Source organism: the organism of the source record quoted next, unplaced genomic scaffold (assembly GCF_019419815.1).
Source record: "Pyrus x bretschneideri cultivar Hongxiangsu unplaced genomic scaffold, Pyrus_bretschneideri_v1 Contig76, whole genome shotgun sequence".
Taxonomy (NCBI): domain Eukaryota; kingdom Viridiplantae; phylum Streptophyta; class Magnoliopsida; order Rosales; family Rosaceae; genus Pyrus; species Pyrus x bretschneideri.
In genome coordinates, this window is record NW_025999816.1 from 50,892 (window position 1) to 68,412 (window position 17,521).

General features: G+C 37.1%; 1 protein-coding gene across 1 annotated transcript; it reads left to right on the top strand.

Annotated features, from left to right (window-relative positions):
* The first annotated feature begins 7,871 nt into the window (after window positions 1–7,871).
* Window positions 7,872–16,852, top strand: LOC103927546 (tetratricopeptide repeat protein SKI3). Its single transcript, XM_048574897.1, has 20 exons — window positions 7,872–8,015; window positions 8,100–8,183; window positions 8,356–8,775; window positions 8,882–8,932; window positions 9,240–9,332; window positions 9,742–9,882; window positions 9,958–10,038; window positions 10,239–10,486; window positions 10,564–10,735; window positions 11,111–11,226; window positions 11,332–11,389; window positions 11,684–11,749; window positions 11,893–12,105; window positions 12,551–12,602; window positions 12,861–13,234; window positions 13,333–13,427; window positions 13,747–13,986; window positions 14,346–14,989; window positions 15,340–15,543; window positions 16,320–16,852. Exons 1-20 carry the CDS (start codon window positions 8,004–8,006, stop codon window positions 16,496–16,498), a joined length of 3,543 nt encoding a protein of 1,180 aa, XP_048430854.1. The 5' UTR covers window positions 7,872–8,003; the 3' UTR covers window positions 16,499–16,852.
* Window positions 16,853–17,521: the final 669 nt, after the last annotated feature.

The following is a 17,521-nucleotide window of genomic DNA, read 5'->3' on the forward strand; positions in this document are numbered from 1 at the left end:
ATATCTTATAAAGAATGCATAATTAGATTTTTGAAATGACAACAACAATTTTCAATATATATACATTAATTGGATATTCAGAAGTACTCCTACCTTGCATAATATTCCTTTGCCTAATCAAAAATGTTTGACACATCCAAATGTTTAATTTATCTTCCACGATCGAGAGCATTCGTATTTGAAGTTCAACGATATGCAATGTTTATATTGAAGCATTCAAAATGTATGATAAATCCCACAATAAAATGCCCCAACTTCCTAAAGATGCGGCAATTGATTGTAATAATGCCGACCAAAATATTTAGCATTGTAAACTTAAACAACGATAATGTTAAGCTTCAGTTAATAACAAATTCTACTAACTTTCACATTACTCTAACATAATGAGTAATAAAGTAATAATTTAAACAATTGCTTAATCGAATCCCAATTTGATTCTTAAGCATCAAAATGAATTATGGTAAAATCAGATTTTACTCTTGCAGTTCAATTGGTTCCAAATACAAAAGTGAATAATCACCATCTGGGAAGTTTAGTACTAAATTGTCGTGCCCTTGTGCATTAAAGGTGGTCTTGTTAAATTCGTCATATCTATCGTGACAAGAATTTTGTTACTGATGATTTGGCTCGCTTTGGTTTGTCATGCAGTTTGGATCCAGTCTTTTTTGAGCAAGCTCCTCTTTCTTGTCATTGGTTGCTAGTTGCAAATATAGACGGAGTCTCGTAGCCTCATGATATTCTTATGTGATCTTTTTTTTCTTTCGGGGTTATGCGTTGTTGTTAAAAAAAAAAAATATATATATATATATAACTTCAACAGGGACATAAACCAACCGGCAAAACAAAGCCAAAATTGTTTGCTCTCACTCATCTATACCGAACTCATTATTAACAAACAATATGGCCTCGTTTGGCAGCTCGGACTGTACTGACTATTTCTGTCGGATAGGATAAATAGTCACCGGATAGTACTGACTAAATTGGTCGGGTGTTTGGTGCAGTATCGGACTAGTGACCGTATTATTTATACTATGTTTGGTATTATACTAGATAGGAGGAATCAAACTTAAAAAAAAAAAAAATTTAAAAAGTGAAATCATTTTTTTGTTCCCAGATCTCTCCGCACCCCCCAAACACCTTCCCTCTCTCTCCCTTCTTCTTCCCCAACTACAGAAGAATCCCAAATAATTGTTCCCCAGCTCTCTCCGCCACACCCCCCAAACTCCCTCCCTTTCTCTCCCATATTCTTCTTCCCCGACTAAATAATCCGGACGTTTTGATTGGTTTTATTAAGTGGGTGTATACCGTGTTATTCTATCCGACCGGTTAAATTAATCCGGCGCTTATTTAGTACGAGTGAACGCCAAACACCCGAGTCTGTATAACTAATCATATCCGATCCTTTATCCGATCTGCCAAACAGGGCCTGCAAGTTCCAACCATCTTATTCATCAAACATAATAAATAACATGATCATCCCTCAACCAATTGCTTAAATAAAAATCTTTAAAAAAAATCTATAAGCAACACTATGAAGGATTATATTACAATTTCACCAACAACCTTATCAAATAAAAAACGATTTTAAACATCATAAGAATTATAATTCAAAACTAGCCAACTTAAATACTCTTATACTTATTCTCACATTCGAAAACTTGATTCCCCCACTTGGGGATCAGTTGAAGGTATTGCAATGATAGTGCATATTCACATTTTAAAATAAACAAATCGCACACTAGTATGCATCCAGTTTATGCATGTATAGTCTCAATCAATTCAGAAAAAAAATTCTCACATAAAAACCATAATCTTTAAAAACTTTAAAAACTAAAATACAATACGTCATGAATACGACAATAAAAATATATAATTTTAAACATATTTTAACATAAAAACATCGAAATATTCAAGTTCATTCTAATTCATTGTCTCAATTAGAGGCAAGCCCTTTGTTTGTTTGTTTTTTTTTTTTTTTTGTCAAAGAGGCAAGCTCTCTGTATTCATCAACTTTCAAGTAAATTTTTATTTCCTATTAATTTTCTCCTTTAATTTCTCATTTGAAAGTGTAACTATATCTTAAAAGTCAAATACTTGTATCCGGTGAGTATACAAAATTATCGCACTTGATAACGTATCAAATACGAGATACGCTATCAAACTAAAGTATCCGTGCTTCATTGATGTAGACTGTAATAGATTGAACAATAATGATTGGTTTGGTTTGGGTTTAAAGGTGTTTCAATTATTTCAGTCCTATAAAGTAAAAAAGAATGAATGGTGTGGCTCTACTTGATTTTTTTTTTTTTTTTTTTTTGTAACAACCGATATTATTCACACTAAGAAGAGAGGTGGACTTAACCTCACAATAAACTAGTAATAATGTGGTTCAAAATTTGCATTTGACGAAAATCGAACCTAAAACACCTCACTTATTAATAAAGAGAAATACCACTAAACCATAGTACTAAGTGAAGATTCAACTTAATTATTAACAACTCCAAAACACGTACATTTCGATCATGATTTGCTCAACCACGCGGTTTGATTTATCTCGGATGACCAATTTTTTTTGGTTCATTATCATAATCAATCTTAACTCAATTCACTAATAAAGCAGCCCCGCAAATTTATCCAATTTTTTTTTTCTTAGGTCCACTCTTTGGGGAGATAATTGTCCAGGCGATTGGGCAATTGGAAATTAGTACTTAGTGAATAGTAATCGCCCAATGGTATCTTCAGCTCTAAAAGTAAATAGGTTTTTTAGCTAAATATACTAATTGTCACATTCCCGTCCGGGGTCCACCACATTCCCGGCCCACTCTACCACCGTAGCACTATATTGTCCGTTTTGAGCACTGACCACGTCTTCACAGTTTTGTTTCTGGGAACTCACACGAGAACTTCCCAGTGGGTCACAGTTTTGTTTCTGGGAACTCACACGAGAACTTCCCAGTGGGTCACCCATCATGGGAATGCTCTCGCGCACCACTCGCTTAACTTCAGAGTTCCTATAGAACCCAAAGCCAGTGAGCTCCCAAAAGGCCTCGTGCTAGATATGGATAGGAATATACATATAAGGATCACATGATCCACTCCCTTGGGTGATGTGAGATGTTACAATCCACCCCCCTTAGGGGCCCGACGTCCTCGTTGGCACACCACGGCCAGGGTTAGGCTCTGATACCAAATTGTCACATCCCGGCCCGGGGTCCACCATATCCCGGGCCCGCTCCACCACTGTAGCACGATATTGTCCGCTTTGGGCCCTGACCACGCCCTCACGGTTTTGTTTCTGGGAACTCACACGAAAATTTCCCAGTGGCTCACCCATCATTGGAGTGCTCTCGCTCGCTACTCGCTTAACTTCAGAGTTCCCATGGAACCCAAAGCCAGTGAGCTCCCAAAAGGCCTCGAGGCCTCGTGCTAGGTAGGGATGAGAATGTACATATAAGGATCACATGATCCACTCCCCTGGACAATGTGGGATGTTACATCAATGGTCAAACGTTTTTTGTACATAATCAATAAAATATTTAAAATAATTATGAATAGATCAATGAAGCACACCACATAGGTTTAAGCTAGTTACAAAATAATTATTATACTATTCTCTCTTTACTTTATTCCTTTCTTTATCTCCTCATCTTTCTCATCCTTATCTAGTCTATTCTAAGGGTGTGTGGATAGCACATCCTTTTTTACTTCTCACACGTCCCTTGTTGATTTATGTCCCTTGATCTTCTTCGATTTATTCGATCCGATGGTCAAAAATTAGAAGAATGTGTGAGAAGTATAAAAATGTGTGTGAATATCACGCCCCCTATTCTAACTTGGCTTTTCCTCCATTCTTTCTCTCCACTTTCTCCCGTCCTTCTCTTCTCTTCTTTCCATCTTTCTCTCTAATTCTACCTCCAACATATTATTCACTCTCTTCATGCAACCTAAATCTTCATAGATTTAATTAGGCAATTAGCAACATCACTAGTAGCTGTTATTTTCTTTGTTTCATCTGCAAATTTTGGAGTCATGGGAACTGTTGCTTCTGAGATTCCAATGCCATTGCTTCAAACTTAATGAGCCTTCATGTATGTATATTTAAACGGTTTAGCAAATACAATATCCAAGCGGACATATTTTTTATATCTGTAATTTTGCATTCCTCATTGCACGTCTCTTTGTCGGTTAGCAAGGTTCAGTTGTGGTCGGATATATTCAAATTTTGGTTCTCTTGGACTGGCTCCTTCCCAGTTAATCAAATAATTGAATATACATATATTTAGAGACAACAAAAGGTCCTAGGTGGCTCATACCTCGCCAATGGCTTAGTTGATCAACAACTATGACATCATGGTTGACACGATTCCTTCCAGAACCATCAATGAAGTTCACGAGATCATAAAGCAGATGGTAGCGATGGGGTTCGGGAAGGAATGGTTGCAAGTGTACATAAGCTTTTAGAGAATCAGGAAATGAACACTGCAAAGGAGTGTCTAAATCCAAATGATAAAAACAGGAGTCGTGCAAGGTGTGAAGCATAGGAGGTGTGTGAATGATGGGAAAAAAAAAAAACCATGGAACGCACAATGCAACGCAGTGTCTGAATCCAAATGTAAAAAAAGAACCAGGAAATGAAAATTTTGTTGCAGTATATGGATCCAAATGTAAAAACTGAATAAGAAAAATGGCATTGCGTTGCCTGAATCCAAATGTAAAAAAAAAAAAGAAAAAAAAAATGAGTTGCGCAAGGTGTGAAGTGTATGAGGCATGTGAGGGATGGAAAAACAAACTAGAAAATAGACAGCATGTGAGGGATGGAAAAACAAACTAGAAAATAGACATTGGAACACAGAGTCTGAATCCATATGTAAAGAGTAGAACCAGGAAACAGACACTGCATTGAAGTGTCTGAATTCAAATGAAAGACCAAAGATTCGTGGGAGGTGGAAAGCGTAGGAGATGTGTAAGTGATGGAAAATATATATCCAGAAGAAGTATTTGTCAGTTTGCCCCCTAAACTTGTATAGAGCTGTCAATTTCCCTTTGAACTTTAAATTTAGCTAATTACCCCCTAAAATTTTATTAGCCAATTTCCCCCCTAACGTTATATTTTTAAATTTGTCATCCAATTTTCATCCATCTAATTTTCTATTCTTTTTTCCCCATACATTTGTCATGCGCTGTCCGCATGATCAAAATGGATGGAATTTGGATAAAAATTTCAAAATCTAGTGTTAGCAGGGAAATTGGCTATTTATAAAAGTTCAGGAGGGTGTTGGCTAAAATTAAAGGTCAAGGGAGAAATTGGCTAATTTTAAAAGTTCAGGGGGTTAATCAGCTAACATTAAAGTTCAGAGGGGAAATTAACAGGTCTATACAAGTTCTGGGGGCAAATGGACAAATATGCTTAATTAGAAAATGGACATTGTAACGCAGCGTCTGAATCCAAATGTAAAAAATAGAAACAAGAAATGGACACTGCGTTGAAATGTATGGATCTGTATTAACCTATTCCAAAATAAAAGGGGTTTCAGTTGAAATGGATGTTAGCTGTAGTGGCATATTTTGTAATTTTTATTTTTTTAAATGCATTTAAGTATCACAATACATGATTGATCTATTTATAATTAACATAACTGTTGCCACTTAGTACTACGGTCTAGTGATATTCCTCTTCACTTGTAAGTGAGAGGTTTTAAGTTCGATTCTCGCCAAAGGCGAATTTGAACCACATTATTTCTAACTCATTGTGAGACTAAGTCCAGACCCTTTCCATTAGTGTAGATAATATCGTTTGTTCAAAAATAATAATTAACCTTTTCCATTAGTATAGATAATATCATTTGTTCAAAAATAATAATTAACAGAACTATTGTTAATATTCAAACTTTTGATTGATTTTATACAAAACCACTCAAAATAAATCACCGAGGCAATCATTATTAAAAATTTATATAAAAAATAAAAATAAAAATATTATAATATTATAGTATTATTATATAATCTTCTTTTTTTAAAGTAATCCTCTCTAGAAACCTCCCATTTCCCACTCTCTTCCCATTTCTATCTCATCGTCATCTCTGCCCATCATTTTCTCCCCCGCCTCTATTTTCCCACACCAAACCAACCACAAAAATTTTAATCACCCAATTCATCCACAGAACGCTGATGCAGGATAGAACCAAGGGTATTGAGGAGATGGAGATAGATAATCTAGGATTCGCTCAACTATGGGCAACAGAGCTCGCTTACGTTGCTAATTGTGGATTTGCTCACACGCAAATGCTTGATTAAGAAAGAAGAAATCACTTGCTTCAATTGCACAAAGAAAAATATATTTTAATTCATTCAACTCTAACCCAAAGGCCTTTGATACATCAATATTTAAAGGAACTCAAGATAAGGGAACATAAATATACTACAACTTCCTAAGAAACTCTCTAAAAATGACTTAACAAATTCCTATGTCATTAAAATACACAACCTATTATTCCAATGCATACTAATGGTCTTCAAATTGTTTTCTTCAAGGTCTGCCTCTGGCATCATGAGCCTTGCATCCCCATCTACGACTCTTCAGAGAATAAAGAGTTTGCTCAAGATCATACTCTTAAGCATGAGGAATCGTGTAGCAGCTCGTCGTCTTCAGTTGGAAAGAATAGCGACTCGTCTGATGGGTCTTTGGAAGGGGATGAATTTGATGTTGTATTTGAGTTTCCAAAGCTTAGGTCGTCTTCAGTTGGAAGGAAGGTCGTTAGAAGGGGAGAAATCCGATGTCAAAAAAATATTTAACGTGTTACGTTAGCCTGATGTCAAATTCACCGAGGCGCTAAGGCAGGTGGGAATGGGCTAAGCCCTTGGTCCGTGGTTGTTGGCCCCACATGATAGCTCGACTGATATGTATGGCTAAAGGAACGAGGATCCTCTCTGAATCCTCTTTGTGAGGATTCTGAAGATTCTCCAATCACATTCATTCATCGTATATTGTGCGATAAAAAATTATTGTAAATTTTTTAATTAAAAATTAAATATAAACAGTATCTAACGAAAACTGACCATACGATGAACGATGAACGAATGTGATTGGAGTATCATTGGAATTCTAACAAAGAGGAGCAGGAGATGATCCTCATTCGGGCTAGAGCTCATTTTATTGGTTTTGGTGGACATAATCACCCAAATTTCCCTTTCAATTGGATAGAGTGGAAATGCTCTTAGAGCATGTTTAATTCACAGCAAAGAAAATAATAAGATGCTATTTAATAATACGGTCTGGTTACATTTTTTTTTCATTTATGTTTGAACTTCGAGAATAATAAGTTTTAACCAATTTATTTCTATTGTATCAAAAATAAAAGAGTCGGAATCCTTATTTTTATATGTGTTTTAATAAAATTTTCCAATTTTCCAATTTGTTTATATGTAATTAACGCGTGCGAAAATTAAAAGCTTACTTATTATATTTTAGTAAAGGGAAAAGTAATGAAAATGACTTGAAAACTTTGAGTTTTAATTAAAAGGACAAAAAAATGTTGTAAGTAAATAGTATTAGGAGTGACTTTTTAAAATAAAAATATCATTTTCGTTAAAAATAAATAGTAGCAGGATGTTTGATTAAAATTTCTTTTAGTAAATGCAACAAAGGCAAAAATCAAAATAAATCAGAAGTCGTATTAACATGCCCTTAACGCAGCACCTCCAAATTATCCAAACGAAAGGGTTTGAGAAGACACCAGCGACCGGCTGGGTACTTTGTATGTGCAATTGAGAGAGAGAAACAAAATACTTGAACCGAAAATCAGCACAGCAGTAGAAGGAAGCAAAGTCTCAAGGAAAAGAATCCACAGTAGTGAGTAGTCACTAGTTCGTTCGGACTGATTCTGTCCAGTTCCAGTATCACTTTTAGTCCCGTCGCCGGAGCCGACGCGAGTGACTGACTGTGTAGGGTTAAAAGATCATCGACGGACGAAATTCCTTCCAAGACTTTCCTAAATCTAAATGCAATGCAACACACGGTCTCTCTCTCTCTTTCTATGCAAATTTAAATTTATTTACTGAAAAAGGAAAAGGAAAATTGAGTGAAATTGGTTGTTGTGCAGGACCCAGAAAAGGAAGGGAAGCTCCGACGGTTGCAGGAGAGCGTAGAGGCCCATCCAGATGACCCCTCCCTTCGCTTCCAACTGGTTCGTAATCATCCCTCCAATTCACTAATTAATTTGCTCTTTATTTTCAAAAATTGGCTGATGTGATTTCTCTCCTCTTCTATTTATTATTTAATTCTAATATGTAAATCACTAGATATGAATTTGGCATTTTCGATTGATACTTGAATAATGAATAATGGAAACATGTTAGGGAGTGTTGTTGTGGAAAGAGTGGGATGACAAGGAGAAAGCGGCAGAGCAGTTCCTAGTCGCGGCAAAATTGAAGCCTGAGATTGAAAAGGGAGGGGCATTCACATATCTAGGGCTTTATTACGCGGGTCTTGGCTCCGAGTCCCACACCCAGAGAGCTCTCAAGTGTTTCCAAAAAGCTGTCTCTCTCAATCCCGATGACTCCCTTTCTGGGGAAGCCTTGTGTGATTTGTTGGACCAACAAGGAAAGGAGAGCTTGGAGGTGGCCGTGTGCCGGGAGGCTTCCCAAAATTCACCCAGGGCCTTTTGGGCTTTTCAGAGACTGGGTTACTTGCAGCTCCATCAAAACAAATGCTCTGATGCTGTCCACAGTCTTCAACATGCCATTCGAGGCTATCCTACCTCCGCACATCTCTGGGAGGTACTTATTCATGCACATTTTGTTGTCATTGTTTATCTTTCTTTTGCTTCTGCTTCTAATATACTCAATACTCAGTTATCTCACCCTTCCCGAATTTTATTTGTAGGCTCTTGGCCTTGCGTACCAGCGACTAGGCAGGTTCACTGCTGCTTTAAAGGTGCTTTTCCCTTTATCTTTCCTTTTTCTTTACTTCTTAGGACTTGGGATCACGTATGTGTTTCTGGTGATGTTCTCTTCTTATGAGTTAGGACTTATTCTTGTTGTGTTAACTGATGTTTGAATAGACATCTACATTTGCAGCTCCTTTCATTATATCTATATTCACAAGCACAAAGAACCTTTTCACATTCTTCTTGGGCAAAACATTATGTGATGCTGTCTTCTAAATTTCAAATTGAAACTTTTCAAGCAATACTTCTCTTTTGAATATAATATTTATGATTGATATCATGACCATCTAACAGTCCTATGGAAGAGCCATCGAATTGGAGGGTACAAGAATATTTGCGTTGCTTGAAAGCGGAAACACCTTTTTGATGCTTGGTTGCTATAAAAAGGTCAGGTTCTGTTATGTCTATGTCGCTGCATTGATTCTCCAACCATTTTTTCCTCATTCGTTTATAATTTCATCAATGACAATGCTGTAAGCTACATCTTTGCATTTAAGTTAGTTATTTAACACAGGTATAGTTGTTTTTGAGCCCTTACATCCTATGTTTTTTCTTTCTATCAAGAGCTGTTACATTTTTTTGGTCGACTTCTCCTCTCAGTAGTTTTATATATAATGGATTAAATTCTTAGTAGAGTTGTCCACGAGCAATTAGTTAGACTTGCAAGTGTAGTTATGCAATTTCCAACATATTATTTGCATCAAATAATATTATACTGGGTTCCTCCCTTTATGTTCAAAGTGCCATTTCTACGGAGATGAAAATAATTTCCATTTGGTGGTGTTTCTCTGCAAAGGGAGTTGAGACATTTCAGCAAGCTTTAGAGATCTCCCCCAAAAGTGTCTCTGCACACTATGGGCTTGCTGCTGGGATGCTTGGTTTGGCCAAGGAATGCAATAAATTGGGAGCATATAGATGGGGAGCTACAGTGCTAGAGGTAAGCTGTCTTGAAGTTTATAAATATTACTATTTGTTGAAACGTTAGAAGATGAACTGTATGATTTGATTTCAGGAGGCATCTAGAGTTGCCTGGATTAGCACTCAATTAGCTGGAAATTTGTCATCTATTTGGAAACTGCATGGTGACATACAGGTATGATCACCGTCCCTGAAAAAAAAGTCTCATAGCAGATTGACTTATTGTCAATCTTTCATGTTACCTCAACTTCTACTTAAGTTTCTAGTGTTTAGAAACCTTGTTTCTAATTCATTGCCTGTCCAACTTTCTGTTTAAAACACCATAATTTGACCCAAACCAAAACTAATTTGAGATACGCTTTTCATCTTTTCTAGCTTACTTATGCAAAGTGTTATCCATGGATGGAGGAGGGAAATGGTTTAGAATTTGATATGGAATCTTTTGATAATTCCATCCTTTCATGGAAACGTACCTGCTGTTTGGCTGCGAAAACTGCCAGGTGCTCTTATCAACGAGCTTTACACTTGGCCCCATGGCAAGCTAATATGTATACTGACATTGCAGTAACTTCAGATCTCATAGACTCTTTAGACAACAGTTCTGGACATGACTTAAGTGCTTGGTATGATGTAGTATAATCTTTTAATCAACTTATTTAGCTGTTTATGGCTCTCTTAGTTTACCTTCTTTTTTTAACAGGCAGCAATCAGAGAAGATGGCTTTGGGAGCCTTGTTACTTGAGGGTGACAATTCTGAGTTTTGGGTAGCCTTGGGATGTTTGTCTGATCATAAAGCATTGAAACAACATGCTCTAATCAGGGGATTGCAATTGAATGTATCTCTAGCTGTTGCTTGGGCATACCTAGGGAAGGTACTGTCCATTTGTATTACTCAATTTTTTTTCCTTGTCCTATTAGTATTTTCTTGGACTTTTTGTATGGTTTCTCTTTTAATATTAATTTCTTACGGGGAAATTAGAAAACATAAGAATACTGAGAGTTTTCCATGCTCACTCATGGGGAATTCTGGATCTTTAATGTGGTTGCATTTGGTATATTTGCTGTCTTAGTTACTTGAATTAGACTAATCCTTACTTATCGACATTGTATTTATGAACTTCATTATCATGCCACTGGCTTGGTCCATTATATAATTTGAAACATCCAGGAGGTAATAACAATGCTTGTTGGAAAATTATAGCTTGCAGAATTTGCCTGTGGTGTCTGAGTTTTTGTTCTTTTTGCAGCTTTATAGAAAACAAGGTGAGAAACAATTTGCTAGACAATCATTTGATTGTGCCAGAAGTATAGATCCTTCACTTGCTTTACCATGGGCAGGCATGTCAGCTGATTTTCATGCTGGGTAAATTTTTTTTTGGGATTTGTAACTTTGGACCTGGCCCATAAAATATGTGATGTACGTGAAGTCATCTGTCAGCATTATTAACAGTTAGTTGTACTTTTACAGAGAGTCTGCAGTCGGAGAAGCTTACGAGAGCTGCTTACGAGCTGCACAGATATTGCCTGTAATTTTCTATCTCCTTGCCCTTGTTATGTTGTTTCATTGTGGTTTATATGGAAAAAAATGTTTAATGCATTTATTTTTACTTTCCATTCCAACTGATGGTCTGTTCTAATTTAATATTGTTAGATTTTATGACCTCCTTTAAAGCAGGATCTGACTGCTTATTCTCTCTTTTCTTTCCAATTATTGATCTTTGCTTTCTTGTTTTTAACTTTGGAGCCTGTGCTCTTAATTTCATAAAGACTTGATCTATAATTCTCTATTTTTAATTTAATGTTTCTAACTTTCTATGCAGCTTGCCGAATTCCAAATTGGTCTTGCAAAGCTTGCTCTTGCTTCAGGGAATCTTTCATCTTCACAGGTTTAGTCATGCCTATGTGATAGTTGAGCAATCAGAGATTAGTATTACATGTTTTCTTTCGTCTCTTCTGTAAAAGGGCGAGGAAGAGACATCAAAGTCTCATTTAAGTTTTCTCATGGTAGTGCTGCTTATCACTGCCACAGGTCTTTGAAGCCATCAGGCAGGCCATGCAGCGTGCACCTCACTATCCTGAATGCCATAATTTGAACGGGCTAGTTTCTGAGGCACAATGCAATTATCAGTCTGCTGCCGTTTCTTATAGACTAGCACGCTGTGCAATCACCAATTTGTCAGGCAGTGACAGAAAGTCGCATATGACGGATATATCTGTCAATTTGGCCCGATCCCTTAGTAAGGTAACATATATGATGTCTTTTTTAAGACCTGTTTCTGATCTGTAAGGGTATAATCTTACATTTAATGTGTATACACACTATACAATATACATGTAGGGAGCTGTTATTGGCACTGCTAAAAAGTAATATGCACTCCTTTATAAAAAGTTAAAAACATAGGGACAAAATTACAATGGAGGCATGCAGGATGACTTTTTTCTTTTTGAAGTGCTAATGCATACATGTGTGTGTGTGTGTGTTTGTGTGGAGGCATGCAGGATGACTTTTTTCTTTTTGAAGTGCTAATACATACATATGTGTGTGTGTGTGTGTGTGTGTGTGTGTGGAGGCATGCAGGAAGACTTTTTTCTTTTTGAAGTGCTAATAAATACATATGTGTGTGTGTGTGTGTGTGTGTGTGTGTATCACATGTATCTTATCTAAAAAATGCTCGTCTGTGATGTAGGCAGGGAATGCTCTAGATGCTTTGCACGAATGTGAAGATTTGAAGAAAGAAGGTTTGTGTGAATATAATGTATTAGTAGCTTGCTTTTATATCAAACAATCATTTTCTTACAATAGGAGATGCTTAACATTTTCTTTCTATTACTTGTTCCTTTTCTCCAAAGATATCTATAATTAACTGCTCAACAATTTAGAATTTGTACAAGCTGCCTTAAAAGAAGAGGGGAGGGGGATGTTTGTGATTATATATTGGAACCTTTGATATATTCTTCACTTTGCTGATTTTTTACTTGACATCTTTCATATTTAAGGGTTGCTCGACGTGGAAGGTTTGCAAATATATGCTTTCTCCTTGTGGCAACTTGGTGAGACTAACCTGGCTCTTTCTGTGGTAAGAAGTCTGGCTGTGAGCGTTTCTACAATGGAGCAAAAATCTGCAGCTGGCCCTGTTGTTTTTATCTGTAGACTCCTTTATTATATTTCTGGACTGGATTCAGCCATCAATAGCATTCTGAAGATGCCAAAGCAACTATTTCGGAGTTCGAAGATCAGTTTCATAGTATCTGCTATTCATGCTCTAGATCAAAGTAATCGTCTTCAGTCTATTGTGTCAAGCGCCCGTGACTATCTTAAGTCTCATGAAGAGATAACTGGAATGCACTTTTTGATAGCACTTGGTAAACTAGTAAGTTTACTAGTCCAGTAACCTTTCGTGTTTGATTGGGGTTTGTTTATTTATGGAGTTTATATGAAAACTGATATTGTTGTGGTTTGGGTATGCAGGTAAAACATGGATCAGAATGCTGTCTTGGATATCAAAGCGGAGTTAATCACCTTAGGAAAGCTCTTCATATGTATCCTAACAGTAGCTTATTAAGGTAACTCCAATGATCAAGGTCTCATGGACAAATCCTGATTTCTGGATAACTTCTGACAGTGCCAGTAGGAACAGCTGAAAAGGATTAACCAATAGAATTAGAATGACAGTGAAACTGCAACTTGATGGACTGACGAAGAGATTTCATAGGTCAAAATAAAACCTTCTGTATTTTGACCTATGAAATCTCTTGTTATGGTTATCACAGACCTGCCATTTAGTTTCTAGAATGTTTTGGTTGTAACTTAATGCTTCGTAGTGCATTGGTGCTAGTGATTTTTAGCCTTAAAACATTCTTCTGACGCACTTTCTTGGAACAGGAATTTTCTTGGTTATCTTTTGTTGTCCACTGAAGAATGGAATGATACCCACATTGCAACTAGGTGTTGCAATGTTGATACTATGAATCCAATTGAAGGTGGCTTAAAATCAGCATATGAAATTCTTGCTGCAGGAGCAGTTGCTTGCTATGCTGTTGGCACTTGCAATCCCAAGTTCTCTTACCCAACATGCACATACCAGTGCCTGAATGAACCTGGAACCATCCAGCAACTACAGAAGTATTGTAACTTATGCCTCTCTCTGAATTTGAACTCATTAGCCAAACCTAAAACTGTCATGGTTTATATAACTTCTAAGTAAAACCTATGTGCTTTTTGGATTTTAAAGATCAGTTTCTCCTCCAACTAAAAAGAGAAAAGAATTATAATTATTCCTTATCCCATTTAAGTGTTTTTGTTGGTTTATCCTTTCATAGTTTCCTTTGTGCTTGTTACTATTGGCTGCATAAGAAGATGATGAACTAGACAGGGTTTTCCTTCAAAAGAGTTTTGTTTCGTTTTGTGACGGAAAATATGGAATTGCTTGTTCTAAACTCTATACATAGGGGTTACAGCTTATGCATGTTTTAAATCTGCAGATGTTTACGCAGAGAACCATGGAACCAGAACATAAGGTATTTGCTTGTTCTCAATTTACTGCAGAAGGCACGTGAAGAGAGATTTCCTTGCCATCTTTGTATTATACTTGAGCGGCTAATAACTGTAGCTCTTTCCGATGAATTTTATCATAATGATGACTCATCTTATGAATATAAGAAATTCCAGCTTCTACTTTGTGCTTCTGAGATCTGTTTGCAAGGTGGTAATTTGACTGGCTGTATCAACCATGCCACAAATGCTTCATCGATTATGCTCCCTGATGGCTATCTTTTCTTTGCACACTTGCTACTACTCCGTGCCTATGCCTCAGAAGGTAATATGGTAAACCTTCAAAAAGAGTATATAAGATGCTTGCAGCCCAAGACAGATCTTCATATTGGTTGGATATGTCTAAAACTCATGGAGTCTCGTTATGAAGTGCAAACTGACTTGGATATGTTAGAACTGAGCTTCAGAGAATGCCCAACAGAGTCAATGAATTCACGGAATATGTGGGGGGCTATATTCAGTCTGGTGAAAGGCTTGATTTGTATATGGAACCAGGACATTGTTTCTGCAGAAGAGTTTCTTGCACAAGCTTGTTCATTGGCGGGTGCTGAGTGCAGCCTCCTGCTTTGTCATGGTATGTGTCCATTAGTAGATGGGATTTTTGGAGTTCTTTCTTTTCTTTTTCCTCTTGTAGGTCCTACTGATCATTAAATGTAAGATTTCAAGCTTTAGTTTAAGCTTGACATGACATGCTCCAACTGAATTAGATGACGTAAAATTGAATAGACTTGTTTTCCATTAACTAATAAATGTGTGAGGGTTTGTACTTCATATCACACATATTCTCTTAGGCAGGTGCTATGCGGACTTGATTCCTGATCATTCTCTATGTATGCCTGATTTTTTACAATAGCAAGATTGATAGATGTTTTGTGTGTGTGTGTGTGTATTTTCATTCAATAATTAAATCTTCGATGGGTCCAGGTGCCACCTGTATGGAGCTTTCCCGCCGGGGGTGTGCTTCACAGTTCTTATCACTTGCCATAAGGAGTCTTGTTAAAGCTCAAGAAGCTTCTCTCATTCCCTTACCAATTGTCTCAGCATTACTAGCGCAAGCAGTAGCAAGTCTTGGCTCAAAAGAGAAGTGGGAGAAGAACCTCCGTCTTGAATGGCCCACTTGGCCGCCAGGTATGAAATTATATGACATATCAGTGTTCATGTGTCCTGATGAATTATTGTTTTGTTTTTTTCAATCCATCTAGAAATAGATGACCAATTTAGCAACTTCCACACTTGCACATCAGTTGTCATGTTGAGTGTAATTTGGATTTGTTTGTCCTTTTCCTTAAATGTCTAGGTGGTACAATTATGAGAAACCACTAAGGTCATCTCTAACCGAAAGGGCTAAACATAGCTCCGTCCAGAATTATAGCGTTGCAAAAAATTATTTTTAAATGAATAGTGTGAGGCCGTATTCATATACCATCTCCAACCGAAGATGCTAAATGTAGCACCCTCAATAATTTATTAGTTTTAAGTTTATACTTTAAATTTATTGGTTAATTTAGTTAAACTACTGTTGAATGTTTTCAAATCTAGTCGTTGAATTTGAATTAATTATTGCAACTGAAGAGGTGGATCCTAAAAAAGGGGCTAAGAGGGGCTACATTTGGCCAGCCTAATGCCCTTTTGGCCAAATAACAGGCCAGCCTAATGCCCTTTTGGCCAAATAACAGCCTGGTGGGCTCCATAAAATTATAGCCTAGGCATCGGTTGGAGATGAGTTTTTGGGCAAATCATGTCATTTTCTGGCTTTTGGACCTTTAGCCCTCTCCATTGGAGATGGCCTAAGGTTTTCTTAATGGCGTACCAGTTTCCCTCTGATTGGCTGCCTGCCTTTGTCTGTGATATGTATTATTTGATGTATACTCCATGATGTGTCGATGTTTTTAAATCTTGTACAGAAATGAGGCCTGCTGAGCTGTTCTTCCAGATGCATTTGCTTGCAAAACAGTCAAAAGCTAGTCCACAATCTTCTAGTGTGGAGTTTTGTCAGAGTCCGCAAAGATGGGTTCTTCGAGCAATTCATACAAACCCTTCTTGTATGAGATATTGGACGGTTTTGCAGAAGTTTGTGGAATGAGTTGCAAAGGGCAGAGACAAGATATGCTTTTCGTATCCCGGACCATATATAGTACGCCTCCTACTGCAGTGTAACCTTGATATAAAATTTTAGTCAGCTAATCTATTCTCGATTGCGTACCATATCGAGAGCCACCTGCATCCTGAGAGCTCTCTGGTTTTCCAACTAGGTACATTATGCCACCATGCTTGCATGTAAATTATGGAAATTTTTGGTAGCTTGTCGCTACAAATTTAGGTTGATTCAGTCATACAGGAATATCATACTGTTTCATAACATCTAATTAGATATAGAATTGTATGGACCTTGGATCATACTCTGGCTCTTGTAATATTATGGAATTCCGTTTGTGTTTGTTGTTTCTGCATCTTTATAGTTTGTTTTCCTTGCACAATGCGCAATTTCTGAAAACTTTGAACGGTGTTGCAATTGCTCGCTTATTGGTTTCTTCGTGTTCCAATCTAATAAGCAAACATGTTCAAATCCTACTTTTGGTTCTGGCTAATAGACTCCGTATATTTGTTCTAAAAATTTAAGCGGGTCAATACCTCAAGGTTATGCAGCTCATGAAAGTTGGGACCCCTCTGTTTTGTTGACAATGACATAGATGATAGAGCAATGCCGTATGCATGAACACTACTATGCGGAGTGCAATACAATAACTAAATCAGTAGGTACTCCGCATTTTAGTCTTTTTTTATATTTTTTTTTTACTTTTTAGCAACGAAACTTGGATGCTGGTGGAGTTGAAGTTGATCATTATCAGATGGATCCCAGTCGAGCGTAGACAAAAGAATCTTGGAGAGTGTGAGGAAGGCTTCAGCCATGGTTGGGGGAGAGTTGATTTGAGGAGCAACACAGCATTGAGCCAACTGGGCCATGGAAAAAGCGAGGTCCAAGGGGTACTCACTCTAGAGGGAAGGATGCATGAAGCCTTGTAGTCTGTCTCTCACATGGTCTCCTTCCAACACCCCATTTATGGATGCAGATAGCAATACCTCTTCATTGTTCTTCTCAATGTCA